This window comes from Cryptomeria japonica, chromosome 10, assembly GCF_030272615.1.
Source record: "Cryptomeria japonica chromosome 10, Sugi_1.0, whole genome shotgun sequence".
In the NCBI taxonomy this organism is placed as follows: domain Eukaryota; kingdom Viridiplantae; phylum Streptophyta; class Pinopsida; order Cupressales; family Cupressaceae; genus Cryptomeria; species Cryptomeria japonica.
In genome coordinates this window covers 236,010,189-236,025,593 of record NC_081414.1, presented here as the reverse complement: position 1 = coordinate 236,025,593, position 15,405 = coordinate 236,010,189, and the positions used below count along the sequence as shown (strand labels likewise).

Genomic DNA, 15,405 nt, shown 5'->3' with positions numbered 1-15,405 from the left:
TCAGACATACACCTACTTCTTATCTTTTTCCTGAAATTTTTGTACCACTGCATTGAAATTTGAAATTTTCATCAAATAGGATTTTTTTTTTTCAAAAAATAACTAGTAGCTTAGAAACTACATTCAATTTTCTATAGATTTTCTTCTTACATATTTTTAAAATAATGTTCATAACTTATTCAATTTTGCATGTCAAGTTGCATAACTCTAATTTTTTGAAATTTCATTGCCACTTAAGGGCATGTTTTGGCACACCATGATCCTGCACATACCCATATCTACAATCTGTTCCTTTGTAGATACATTCTCCAATCTGACTTCCCTCTCATTCACCTTCTCTCTCAATAAATGAAACTTGATTGATATATGTTAAGTCTTTGAATGCAACACCGTATTCTTAGAAATGTTGATAGCACTAGAATTATCACAATATATAGTAGTAGGCTCATCAAAAACAACACTGATATCCTTCAGTATCTACTTCATCCATACCACCTAAGTACAATTGTTGGCAACAACAATGTATTCAACTTCTACAGTAGATAAAGACATAACATTCTCCTTCTTACTCATCCATGAAACCAATCTCTTACCCAAGAAAAATGCACCACCACTAGTACTCTTTCTATCGACCACATCACCTACCCAATCAACATCAGTAAAAGCATTCAAAGTAAAATCATCATCTTTAGGATACCACAAACCAAAATCATCTGTTCCTTTCAAATATCTGAAAATTATTTTCACAACTACAACATGAGATTCCTTAGGATCAACTTGAAATCTAGCAACAAGACAAACAACATTCATAATATTTGGTCAAGTCTAAGTTAAATATAAAAATCCACTAATCATAGATCTATATCTAGTCTAATTTGCTTTTAGAGAATCATCATTCTTTGTCAACTTACATCTAGTCACCATAAGTGTACCAACTTGCTTCAAATCATCTAAACCAAACTTATTCAACAATTCTTTCACATACTTAGACTGAGATATAAAAATACCTTTATCCAACTGAGTAATTTGTAATCCCAAAAATAATTTCATCTCACCAATCATAGACATCTCAAACTCATTTTGCATATCATCAACAAACTTCTTGCACAAACCACCATTTCCACCAAAAATAATGTCATCAACAAATACCTCAACAATCAAGATGTTATCATTATCAATCTTGAAGTATAGATTACTATCAGTAGTACCTTTATTGAATTTAAGCTTGTTCAAATACTTATCCAATCTAGCAAACCAAGCTCTTGGGGCTCGCTTTAATCCATACATTGCTTTCTTCAATCTGCAAACCATATCTTTCTGATCTGTCAACTGAAAACCATATAGTTGCTCAATATAAACTTCCTCTTCTAGCTCTCCATTAAGAAAGGATGACTTGGCATCCATATTATAAACCTTGAAATCTTTGTAAGCGACATAAGCAAGAAATAATCTAACAACTTCAATTATAGCTACTAGAGTAAAAGTCACCTCAATATCTATTCCTTCCATCTGAGAATAACCCTTACAAACAAGTCTTGCTTTATTCCTAACAACTTCACCTTTTTCATCCAATTTATTTTGAAACACCCATTTAGTTCCAATTACAATTTTATCCTTAGGTCTGTGAACAAGAATCCATGTATTATTCTTTTCAATCTGGTTCAATTCTTCTTCCATTGCTTTAACCCAATTTTCATCTTTGCAAGCTTCACTAACATCCTTAGGTTCAATATTTGAAATCAATAAATACTCTTCTAGAATTCTCCTCCTAGTCATCGCACATCTATTCTTATCACCTATGATCTGATTCTCTGAATGATTCAATCTTACATACCTAGGAGTCTTAGGATTTTCTTGATTTCCAAACTCCTGAGATTTTTCTTCTGCACTAGCACTTGTACCTTCTCCTTCATTCTCAAGCTTTTCTGGAACAATCTAAATTTGATAATGGGTCTACACATGCTTTCCTTTATCTAAATTGAAATCCTGATCATCTGAATTATATCCGCAAGATCTAATTTGTCTCGCATTTCCTTCATCAACCTTCACATTAGCACTTTCAACTATCTTTCTCAATCTCTTATTATAACACCGGTAGGCCTTTCTCTTAATAGAATAACCATGAAAAATTCCTTCATCACTTGTAGCATCAAACTTCCCGATTTCTTCATCTCTTCTTATATAGCATTTACTTCCAAAAATTTTGAAATATCTAACTGTAGGAATATGACCAAACAACAACGCATAAGGAGTCTTACCGATATCACCTTTGATATGCACTCGGTTAAAAGTGTATACTATAGTACTTATAGCTTCTCTACAGAAGATATGCTGAACATTTCTTTCAATCATCATGGTTCTCGCAACTTCCTGAATTGTTTTATTCTTCCTCTCCATAACATCGTTTTGTTGAGGGTTTCATGGAGTAGATAACTGTCTCTTCACCCCATGCTCTTCACAAAATGCATTGATCTCACCAGAAGTGAATTCACCACCTTTGTTAGATCTCAGACACTTCAGCTTCAATCTAGTCTCAGTCTTAACCATAGCTTTGAAAATATTGAACTTCAATGCTTCAGACTTCTCGCTTAAGAAAGTAACCCAAATCATCTTTGAATAGTCAACAATCAACAACATGAAATACTTGTCACCCTACAAGCATATCACTCTAGAAGGACCACACAAATCAGTATGCACAAGATCCAATATTCCATTAGAACTATATTGCTTTCTTTTTAAAGTAACTCTCGTCTTCTTCTCTAATTGTAATTCCTTGCATACCGGATTAGTAGGCTTCACCAACTTAGGAAGATCTCTCACTACTTGAGTAGAACTTATCTTAACCATGCAATCAAAATTTACATGACACGTCCTTCTATGCCATAACCAACTTTAATCAATCTGAGCAATCAAAATGTTTTTACCACCAACATTCAAGTGAAAGATATTAAGTTTAGTCTTTTTACCTAATGCAATCTCAATTCTGGAACCACTCAAGATCTTACATTTTTCATTCTTGAATTTCAAGTCATAACCCTTGTCAACCATCTGTCCAACACTCAAAATATTATGCATTAGACCTTCAACATACAAGACATCATCAGTGTTATGCTTACCATCAAGAGAAATAGAACCTCTACCACAGATTATACCATATTTGTCATCTCCAAATCTTACTACACCACCATCATACTTTTCCATACTCACAAACTTACTCTTATCACATGTCATATTATGAGAGCAACCACTGTCAATAACCCATTCATCTTTCTCTTCAACTTTAGCAGCCAAAGATTTCTCCTCATTAATGCAGCTAGTAGAATCAATAGTCACCAGATCATCTTCCTTGAAAGCAATGAACACCCACTCATCTCCTAAATTTCCCTTATCAGATTCATCATTTGTCACACCTTCATCAACAACATAATAACACTTCTTCTGATATTTAGGCTTGTATGGTTTTAATGGCTTGTTAGGAACTCTTTTAGGACACGTTGAGGCAAAATGTCCTATCTTATTACATGAAAAATATTTAAGAGGCAAATTTCCCTTCGTACTTATCAGCTCCCTTCAACAATCTTTTGGCAATCAGGGCTTCAAGCTCCTCAAGCTCTCTTTCTTCTTCTTCAAGCTCTCTCATCTCTTTCTCATATCTAGACACCCTTGTAGAACTTTCTCCCGAATCATATTTCTACTTCCTAGAAATAGTAGCTTTGAATGTAGATTTTGTCTTAGGAAGAGATTCACTAAATTTGCCTAACTCAAAGGCAACAATCATTCGGTCATCCAAGAACATCGCATAACATGAACATACCAGAGAAATCATCCGCAACGAGCACAACAATCAATGTGAACCATCAACACGGATAGGACATGATCTACAAACATCCACAAGCATCATGAATTACCACAGCGACATCCGCAACATCACCACTTACTAGAATCTTCATCATCATTATACCGAACCTCAAGAGCACCAACTATACTAACTATCAACCTGAAAGATTCACTTGCGGACCTCTAAATCACAAACCATCTGAATTGAGGAAACATATGAACGTCCCAAACACTACCAAATCTGTAAACCAAGATATTGCAACACAGAGAAAAATCCAAAACATTGATCAACATAAACAACTGAAATACTGGATCTCATAACTCGATCAAATCACCATGCAAACCAATAATTGACTAGAGATACTTATCTCAACTAGAGATACTTTTCTCAAAACCCTTTAATCCACAACAACTCATCTACAACACACTGACCAAACCAACTCAATTAATCTGACTACAACACTGGAACACGGAGAGGAATATGTTGACATCAATGACAACACATCATTCCAGCAAACTTCTTAGCAATATCCAACTAATTGATGTGATGATTGATAAGAATGTCTGGTTTCAGAGAGTGAGTACCACATATAAGACCTATTTGTCTTGTTTCGAGTGTACCCTTCCTTGTATAAGACATGTTGATGTTCTATAGAGTTTTATCAATAGATTGGTTAACAAGACATGTTATCAGTTTGATTGCAAACTTTGAGAGTTCGCCTATTGTTGACTTGATTTGATGGATGGTACATGCTTTCTTTCTTTCTTTGATTTTCAATCTTTTGGTTTTTTCGATTTTTAGGGCTTTTTTCAAGACATTTTTGTGAATTTTTTTTCGAAATTTGAAAGATGTATGGATCATTGATTGAGTTAAAATAAATGTGCCACGATTTATTCTCAAGAAAGATATGTTTATTTGCCCCGATGTCTAGAAAGACATGTAACATTATGAGTGCATGGAGGAACTGGTGGGATGGAAAAGGATTGATGAAATATGGAGGTAACTTATTATGAAGGGACATATCAAGAGCTTTTTTTTGAAACCATGTTTTTTCATTTTTCTTTTGTCCTTAGTTTTGATCAAAGATCAAGGGTGGAAAAGTGGATATGGATGGAGATTAGGTAGTAATGGATGATGGAAGGAATGGATGGATTTGATAAGGGATATGGATTAGAGGGTATGGATAAGGTGAAGCAAAGAGGATGCTTGATGCCTATGAAAATCATTAACCTCATTAAGATCAAAGGTGGAAAAACAAGATGGATGTAGATACGATGATGGGTAGTGGATGAGAGATGATGGGAGATTTGGTAGGAAGGATGGAGTGGATGAAACTTACCCCCAAGTATAGAGGTATCCATTTGCAAAAAGGTGATGTGTGAAATCTTTAGAACATGTAGCACCACCCGAATAAGTGTTCTTGAACCTTTCAAAGATAGAGACCCAACCCACACTTAGAACCTCTGGAAAATTCAACCAAACATATCTATTAACTAGAAAACATACTCAAAAGTGAAGAAGAATCCCAAACTGGATCAAGGTACTTAGTCTTTGATTACCCATGTGTGTGCATGATCATTGTAATCTTTAGAATCTAGCGTGACTGGATATGTGAGTTATCTTGACTTCAAAAGTATCTTGGATAGAGCCCTGTTGCCAACGAGCATCGATAGCCCCGACAAGTTTATCATTGTAATCTCATGAATATTGCTCCATTGTCTACCAAGCATCCATAGCCCCGATGGAGTTACTCACTTGTTCCCAAAGCTAAGAATTTTGATATTGCATTTCATTACATTTTTTTTCTTTTCTTTTCTCGATATTCCTTTTCTTGCTCATTCTTTTGTTTTGATCTTTTGATATTGTTTTTTATCTTGTCACTTACTCTTTTGTGCATTGGCTTGTAAGCAATGAAGCTCATGTTGGTTAGAGAATTACAGTGGTGCTGAAATAGGATTTTAGGTTTTTCACTAGCCACGTCATCACCTAAGAAACCACAATGACTTAAGGCAATTGATTAAGTGCGTAAGATATAGTAATCAAAAGATGTCGATATCAAGATACAATAAGTGATTCTTTTCAGGATCGAGTATGCATCCCAACCAAAAGATAGTGTTAAAGACGAACAACCTCGGATTCTAAAGCATTTCATGAATATATATCTATGAAATAGATCGAACATAAGATTGAGCATGGGTGACCATGTGACAAAATGACATAAATGCCTATTTCACAAATGAAGGATTTATGCAAAGGATTGAATGGGAGGGATGGAAGGATGAAAAAGAGGTGTTGGATAGTAGATAGGATGTTGGAAGTTTTGCGGTTGGCTGGATAGAAATGTTTTCGAGATCAATGTTGGCACACCCCTTGAGGGGTGGTGGAGTGATGAAGGAAAAGTGGATTTTGGATTTTGAGGTTTTAATGGAGTGGATATGGAATTCAAGACATAAGGACCCAAAATAGATGACGGAAATGATGGAAGAATAGATTTGGAAAGTGGGAGATATGTAGACAAACGATTGAGAAAGCATTTGGAATAGAAAGTCTCGATGCCAGTTTTGATTTTCCTTTGGGACATAATGTTCTTAAGGGAATCCAAATTGATTTTGATTTTTCTTTTCCTTCTGGTTTTTGGAACACATTGCTTCTATTAGCAATTTAGGAACCCACATGGTTTTTTATTTTTCTTTTCTCATAATGGGCCTTTGTAGCCTTTTGGATATTTCTTTTTACTTATGGATCAAACTTTTCTTGTATTTGATATGTATTTTAAATTGGACATGTTGATCTTTGGATGTATGTGGATTTTGGACTAGTGGATTTTATTCTTGACATCCAAATTTCTTCCAAAAAGAATGGGATTCATGGATGAATAGGAATGATATGGAGGTCTTTTGGATGGGTTGATGTAGGTAGATGGTTGGAAGGTTCTCAAAGATGTGTGCCTTTGTTGATCTTGATTAATTATAAGATAATTGAATTTGGAGCTAGGGATCATATGAATAGTGGATGGAGGGACATAGGGTCCTAATATGGATGGAAGAGAGGAAGGCTTTGACGTTGGAATAAAAGGACCTAAAATAGATTTAGAGGATAGGGATTGTGTATGCTCGGAATTACAAGAAGGGATACTTTGATCTTGACTTGGAATACGATCATCAGAGTTTGTGTTTCGCTCTTAATTTTGAATTGGATCATTGGAGGGGATAGAGCAGATATTACGATCTTTCTTAGGAGGTGGGTGTTGAATGAGACTTAAAAGGACATTTTTCTCTCAAGATGGAAGGGGATCATCGTGGATGGAATACAAAAAGATTAGGGGATCAACATAAGACTCTTGACAAGTGAGATCTTGATCAAAAATTGGATTAGACAAAGTGTTTGTTCTTGATCTTGATTAATTTCAGGACTCATTTCTTTTGATTTTGGATTAGATGCAAAATGAGGACTAAGAACTTTGGACAAAGCTCTACGATTGCAAAAGATGTGAATAAGATATTTTTTGGGGGATTTTGAGACCTTGCTTGATAGTTTTGGTATTGATTGCATTGGTTGTTTGAGTGACCTTGTTTGAGCATATTTTTGTATTTTAAGGGGTTTTGAAAACATTGCATATAGATAGAAAAGACAACATGGTCAACTGGACTTGTTTTAGACAACTCTAAAAATCAGAGTTACGTGAGAAAAAGGGCCTAGATTGGCCCAAAAAGGACTAACCCTTTCTAGTTTAAAACATTGAACAAATTAGAGACATGATAAAAGATTTTACAACCTAGGTTGGATACAAGAAACTATTCAATGGGGCCTCTACAATAAAATACCTCATGCAAGACAAACAGATAGAGATTTTGGTAGCCATAGCTCCACTCCACAACATACACTTCTCAAGCATACTAGATTCTCTTACCCCAAAGATCCAGAGATCTTATGATTGGAGGATTCTTGTCTCATCAAGATGGGTACATGAGAGGTATCTGTGGGCTACAATGATACACACTCCTTGAACCATCAAATGTGGGATTTTGGGTTAACTAAAACAATTGGCTCGTAGTAAAGTTATGAGGGATCACCAATCCAATGACGAATTCTCGAAGCAAGCCACTTAAGGCTTTAACTGAGCTTATTAGTGCAGAGGCGGACTCCACATGCGTCGAATTCACTTAGCTCTCCAACTACCTGACCAACATAATTATATAGCGGCTTGAAAAACCCGCTCGAGATCGCATTGGAGAGTCGATATCCTCGAGATACCTCCGTGGGGTGATGAAATCCTTAGTCAAAGATACCCCTCACTACTAAAAAAAAAGATGGGTGTTATTGTCACTAATCCCTATCTCCCAAGACCCCGAAGGCAGGTGGAAAGGTATTCTTGATGCAACAGCGGGTCCACCCTAGAAATCGAGCAAGCGCTCCAACACGGAAGATAGAAGTTCATTAACCTTAAAGCATTACAATGTGTGATCTATTCTAAGCATAAAGTAGATCCATGTCCATTTTTAAACCCAAATTGAAATGTGAATTGCATATACATGTTTATTTTAGAGCACCAAAACGAAATGTGAGTAAAAATGGAAGTCTCAAAAGGACACCCTGCTAACCACAAGTTAATAGTTCAATATGGTTCTTGGATCATTCGTTTCTTCCTTGTTCTCCGGCCACACACTGCAAACAAATTATCAGAAACACAAAAAGAACATAACAGAACAAGATAAAACAGAAATAGAAAGTGATCTATTCTAGATAACAAATGCAAAAAATTGTAACTACGAATGTGAATTTATGTAACCATGAATGTGAATTTTTGACAGAACTCTTGTGAATTTCTATCAAAAAGCATGCGACACAGATACTGAGCAAAAACACAGAACTTGAAAACTGCAAAACCAAGAGTTAGAAAATTCAAATTTTAATAACTTTTTTCTCTAAAATCCTAATCCCGTTCCTTCTATCATTCCATATTTTTCAATGTAGGCGAAGACTCATCTCTGGTATTTCATATAGGCGATTTGAAGTTTGGGTTCATTGAATTCTCTTTCTGCTTGCAACAGTCTCTGGAAATACTATTGTTGCCTTCTTTGTTCAGCGCTCCTCCTAGATCCTGAAATTTTAAATGTCACCCTGCGTGCTATGGGTTATGGGAACTTTAAATGAATACATAAAAGTAAAATAGAAGAAACCAAAATTTCCAAAATTAAGAGAATTAATCAGGATCTTAAAGGAAAATCAATCACAATTAGAAATGACTTAATCATTAGAATGTGTCTACATTTTGTACATATGTGAAATCATCGATCAACGAATATGAAATTTGGTAAGGACAAATGTGAAATAGTGACAGGATGTATGCAAATTTTTGCACATACGAATGCGAAACATTTTTTTGTTCCTGCGTAATTTCATATAGGTAACCTATAAAAATACCAAATTAGGCCAAAATCTGTACACAGAACCTACAAAAACACAGAATGAAGGAAGAATATCAGTTGTTGTTCTTCACGTTGGGTTCACCATTGTTTGTATAGAAAAATTACTCATGTTTAATTAGATTTAAGAGAGTAAACCACTAATACTCTAATCTAATTAAGCAATTTCATAAGCACAATCAAATAAACAATAGAAATCAATGACTTGGAAATTAAACACATAAAACTCCCTCATTGACTCCATTGATGGCTTCCATTTCTCTTCTTCACCATTGTGTTGTGTGGCTCTCAATGTCTGCGTGCTAGGATTCCTGCATAAAGATGGCACAATAATTCTAAAGATAGTGGTTCCAAAAAATAGGAGAAATGGGCTGAATTTATAGGTTTTGGAGGATGAGAATGGATGGTTGAGATTCATTCTGGAACAGAATTGATCAATGGCTAAGATTTCTTGAGACAAAACTGACTGATAGTTTAACTCATTTGATTGATGAGTTTACTAGATTGATTGATCAAATGATTGAATTGATTTGTCTGTTAATTGAATTGCTTACTCTGTTCCAAAAATATGTTTGAGAGTTGAAAAATGTGATTGATGAGTTAACTAAGTTAACTAGGGAGATGACTGAATAGATTGATCAGTTGACTTAATTGATTGCCCAATCAGACTGAAAGTCAATGGGAGTTAGAATTTCAACATGTGTTGTAGGATTTTGAAATGAAATTCACATTTGATCTGCATTTTAATTTGAATTTAGATTTTCGAAAAGTGAAATGCACACGTAATTAATTGAAATTTGGGGAGAATATGAATTTTGAATTTTGAAAAAAATGAGTTAGTTAATTAAATAATTTAAAGAAATTATTTAATTATTAAAATTTGAATTTAATTAAATAATAAAGATTATTTAATTAGAGGATTAAATCATAATTAATTAAATAATAAATATTTAATTAATTTAAAAAAGAAGTTAAATGATTAATAAGATAGAAGTAGAATAATTAGTAATGTTGAGGTGCAATGATTAAAATCAATTTGGAAGAATTTAATTAGTTTAATTAAATAATTCTAATTATTTAATTAATAGAACGAATAATTATTGCAAATTAATGAGACATTTTTAGGTGTCTACATTTTTTAAGTGTCTACAAGAAATAAGATATATTGTAATATTATCTAATTCTATTCCACTTATGAGTGATAGAGTATTGAATTACATGAGAATAACCATAACAAAACTAAAATAAATAATTTTAATATTATAATAACTAAAATATTGTTATTCTAAATATTATATTATTATCATATTGACAATATTACTTTCTTATCAAAGTTTTATAGTATTAAATTGCATGAGGATGACTGTAACCTAGCTAAAATAATATTTTTAATTTGTATATTTTAAGATTATTGTTAAGTTAGTGTTATATTTAAAGTTATGTTAGGTTAGGCTTAAGTTAAATCTTTAGTTTATGGTTATGTTAAGATTCAATTAGATATATGTATAGATTTAAGGTTAGATTAAAAGTAGTTCAATATAGATAAACATTAAGATTTTATATTATTTTATTTTAATTATTATATTATTTAAAGATAACCCTAATCTAACTAAAATAAATAATTTGAATATTATCATACTAACATACCCATATTTTAGCATACCTATATTTTTACAAATATATATAAGATACTACGAGAATATATATTGAAACAAAATTTAACCATATTGAAAAAAATGATCATATAGAATAGTTAAAGTTGTCACATGTTAACAGCATAACCTAACTCCCATAAAAAAATATAAGAATAGTGTATATATTAAAAAATAAAAATATTGTAGATCAAATGTTACAAATAATGTATATATAAAAATATTAATTATTTAAAGTTCATTGCACATTTTAAAAAGTATAAATTTAATGAGATAAATGTATTAAGAGTGGATAAAAAAGAGCTTATAGTCAACAAAACAAAAAATTAAAATCAAAATGTAACATACTCTTTCAAATTTAAAGTTGGTGTTAGGTTAGATTTAAGTCGAAGTGAATCGCTTTTATCGAACAAACTGAAACCAAAGACCTCCCAGGTAGGAGGCTCACAACTAACCACTACGTTACGAGATCATCCCCATTTATTATTTTTTTGTATTAAGTATCATAAATGTCATTACAAAGTTCAGAAGACTAGGCTGGAAAACACATAGCCAGCTAGCATTTAGATTTCATAGTGTCAAGAAAACCATGGCAGGAAGGTCAGCGGGCCATATTATGTGGCCTTATACACAGGATGCGACTGAATCACAAAATTACAGAGTTGGATGTCCCATATACAAAATATATCATAGAGGATTGTCGGATAACTAAAGAGGAAGGAGGAGTCAGGATCAATATTATCTCCCAAGGGGGGGAGCCACGCAGTCCATCCTAGCTCTTCCTCGCACCACATCAGTACATTTCCTTCGGCGAATTGGTCTCTAAAGGGGTGGGAAGGCAGTCCTTCCAGTTCAATCTCAATAAAATCCTCTCTCTGTTGTCTTGCCTCCATCTCCTGCATAAATCTCATTAGCGCCTACTCAAAGTGTGACTTGTTGCTTCGCATTCGGTCCAAAGTGAACCCATGGGATAGTTATGGGATGAAGACATGTGTTGTTCCATCATTCAGCCATCTGTCAAATTTTTCCTCATCCAATCATAGAACCACAGTGACCTGCATAGCAACAAGGTAACGAATGAGTCTCGTAAGAGACTCAGTGAGGTATCTACCCTTTCCAATAAACACATCATCATTCCTAGATTTCCAAATGATCTAAAGAATTTTCAAGGAGAGAACAGAGCAAAAAAGATTAGCACATTTCTTGCCACCTTTAATATAACCAAGTACCACCTCATCAATAGAAAGACATTTATTATCAATTGAAAAACCAAACAATTTCCATACCTCTTTGGCAAAATGACATTAAAAAAAAATATGAAGCCATTATTGTCCTTAAGAGGGAGCTTGTGAAGCAAAAGTTTCCAGGCAAAGAACTTTTTTGGTTCAGTCGAAGTAGACCAGAATCTCGAGAGACTAGTGTGTCAATTTTTAGAATCCCAGGTGAGGTTCCAGATATTGTTGAGATGGGTTAGAATATCTTTGGAGTCAGAAAGGGTAGAGTTGATCAGTTTGGCCTTCATTAGAGGGAGGGGAGAGCCATCTCCCCAACAAAGGGTGGAGATTGGTGAGAGCGGAGAAGGGGCAAGTGAGGAGAGGATGGGATCGAGTGCAGTCTTAAGGACATTGTAGGTTCTGGCTTGGGAGATGGGGAGGTTGAATTCGGAGCTAAGGGCATCCCAAGAGATGAGGGAACCGTCTTTCAAGATGTGTTCAAAAGTAACCAATCCTAAGTTGTGCCACTTCAAGGCAGAGCATCCTTGAAGATTGGCCAGCTGCTTTCCATTATGTAGAGTATTCCACCATATAGATATGCCCAAGTTGAGAGATCCCTTATTATCAACAATGCCCCTGTTACTGATGAATTGTATGACATGGTTCCAAGCCTTCCATATAGACTTGAAGACTTCTAATCCCGCATGAGAGATCTCGAAATTAACAGCAATCAGGTCCCACATGGGTAAGTTCTTCCAATTCTTTGCCTTTTTAGAGGTGGAGTGTTGTATATTATGTCTGAATCCTCATTTATTATTATAAATATTAGTACTATATTATTAAATTTCATGAAGATAACTAAAATACTATTGTTAATTTATTTATTTATTTATATAATATAAAACTTAAAAGAATTTAAATATAGATTCTAACTAATTTGTTAAATATTTGTTTATGGGATATGTAAAATAAATTTGAGAAGAAAATTTAAACATACTAAAAATTATGTTAATCTACCTAAGACTTTGTCTAAAAAATTAGTTAAATAAAAATTGAGTGCAATCAATTGCAATAGTAAGAACTGTATAATTTGTCTCCCCATGCTACTTTTTAGTATTGGTTATTGACATATAGGTAGTATTGGTTATTGGCATATAAGAAGTAGATGATTGATCTATACCATTTCTAAAAGTGCATGTTTTTTATTTGTCATAGATTAATTCAAGGGTATCAAAAAGGGATTGAGGGGAGCCCTCATCCTATTATTTTTGTCTGCTCTTATGAATATAACTCTTTTCAATTTTCTTATATCATAAACTTGCAAAACAAATTTAAGGAAACTTGGAAATTGAAAACTTTATGTTAAAAAGAAGTTACTTTCTAAAATAAATTTCTTGATTCAAGATATATTTAGTTTCATGTGTGTTGAAAATGATAAAAAATATGATATTTTATTTTTTCTTCTTATATTTAAAACTAGTTTTTATTAGAGTGATCCATATCCAAGATCACTAGCCATGATCAAGTTTAAAAAATTGATGATTTTAGAATAACTATTCTTAATGGCAACACATTATATTATCAAAATTATTTAAACAAAAAATATTTTAAAAAAAACATTATCACTTATCTTTTATATTCTAAGTAACTCTTCTAGTCAGGTTTATAAATCCCAGTAAACTCATACTTAATTCAATTGCAAAGCTATATCATTTTGTTGTAAAGGATTGTTTCCAGTCTGCTAAAGACCATTAATATTATTATTACTACCCTGTTCGAAATAAGTCTGCTGCAGGACACGTACACCACTTCCTTGTGTTGAATTTAGACCAGGCCAAGGTTGCATTGCAGTTCGACTAGTTGGGAGTGTTGTTTGCACACCAGATTGCTGCAACCGTGGCATGGAACTATGCTGAACAGTGTTTGGTTGCACTAATGTTGCAGAATCCTGTAAGTTCATCTGTTGCAACTGAGGTATTAGAGATTGTGATTCTGGCTGCATAGAATGCAAATGGTTAATGGACTGAGGCGGGAAATGCTCATGTCCCTGTTCGTGTTGCGGGGCGGGATTTCCTAGCATAAATGAGCTTAGAACACTTTGAATTTGCTTCTCAACAGCATCGATCTTGTCTTCTGCGAAGCCAGGTGGAATATTGATCTTTGGAACTTGACAATATTGCATCATACGAAGAACTTTGGTTCTATATAGCTTTAACTTTTCAAGCTGATCGGCTGCCACAGGCTGCCAAAATAACATTTTTTAAGTTTTGATGCCAAAAAAAATTAAAAATTAAACATTTGCTAATGCCTTCAGACCCTTTTGTTTAAATTTATAGCCCACAAAAAGTGAGTGCGGATAAAAAAAGGTAAATCTACCTGACTAGATTTTATAGTAAGCCTCCGGAGTAATTCTGTTAGGTCAGGAAAATACATATCCTTCAGCCTTTGCAGCTGCATGAAAAACGCATCACCATTTGTATCAAGATCATTGCTAGAAAAAGATGTCCTGATCCTATTTTACTGAGAAAAATGCTAGAAGAAGAATCATTATATGCACAAAATAGAATATGGACAATTAAAAACTATTGAATAATAGGTGATAGATATCATATAAGGAAACGTATCATTGAAACCATATATTATGGAGGCACGATAACATAAATAAAAAATGACAGACCAAATAGGATAACTGTAAATGTTTTCTTTAACTAATAATACACAATTTAGATGATAACAGCAAGCAGATGCTAGTTTGAAAGACTTGAAATCACACACGTATCATCAGGGAAGGTTGTGGCAAATTACAGCTAAAGTGAAGTAAAGGGAAATAACATAGTTCTCACAGGGCGTCACTAAGCATTGGAAACTGTTTTCCAATAAAGAAATGGCATGTTGGCATGTTAATTTCCCCACACGCATTCGATCAACTGTATGAGGAAATTAGCATGCCAACATTAAAAAAATTAAAAACAAACACAGAATTGTAAAGCAGATAACATTTTATATTTATTCAAATGAAATTACAAACTTCTTGATCGCGTGATCAAGAAGTTTCACAATTGATATCAGAGCTATTTATTTTTTTCGTGACTGTGTCTCATAACTGATCTTTTTCTGTAACTGCCACACCACACCTAAGGTTAGGTAAGTAGGAATACCAGCACAAAATAAAATAAACATCGTAAAGTTTGGGGCTGACCTAGTGTTTAAGGGCGAACAATAAAGATGATCACTAAATAATTATGGGCTGACCTCCCTGACCTAGGCATTCAAAT

The 15,405-nt window shown here is 33.7% G+C and overlaps 1 protein-coding gene across 1 annotated transcript in view; it reads right to left on the bottom strand.

The window, feature by feature from the left end:
* Positions 1–13,684: 13,684 nt before the first annotated feature.
* LOC131054889 (mediator of RNA polymerase II transcription subunit 15a) overlaps positions 13,685–15,405 on the bottom strand; it is a 200,523-nt gene continuing 198,802 nt past the window's right edge. Inside the window, exons 9-10 of the mRNA XM_059212343.1 lie at positions 14,507–14,581; positions 13,685–14,372 (exon numbers count right to left, since the gene is read on the bottom strand). Coding sequence (XP_059068326.1) covers positions 13,872–14,372; positions 14,507–14,581 — 576 coding nt within the window. The 3' untranslated portion in view covers positions 13,685–13,871. The remainder of the gene's footprint in view (positions 14,373–14,506; positions 14,582–15,405) is intronic.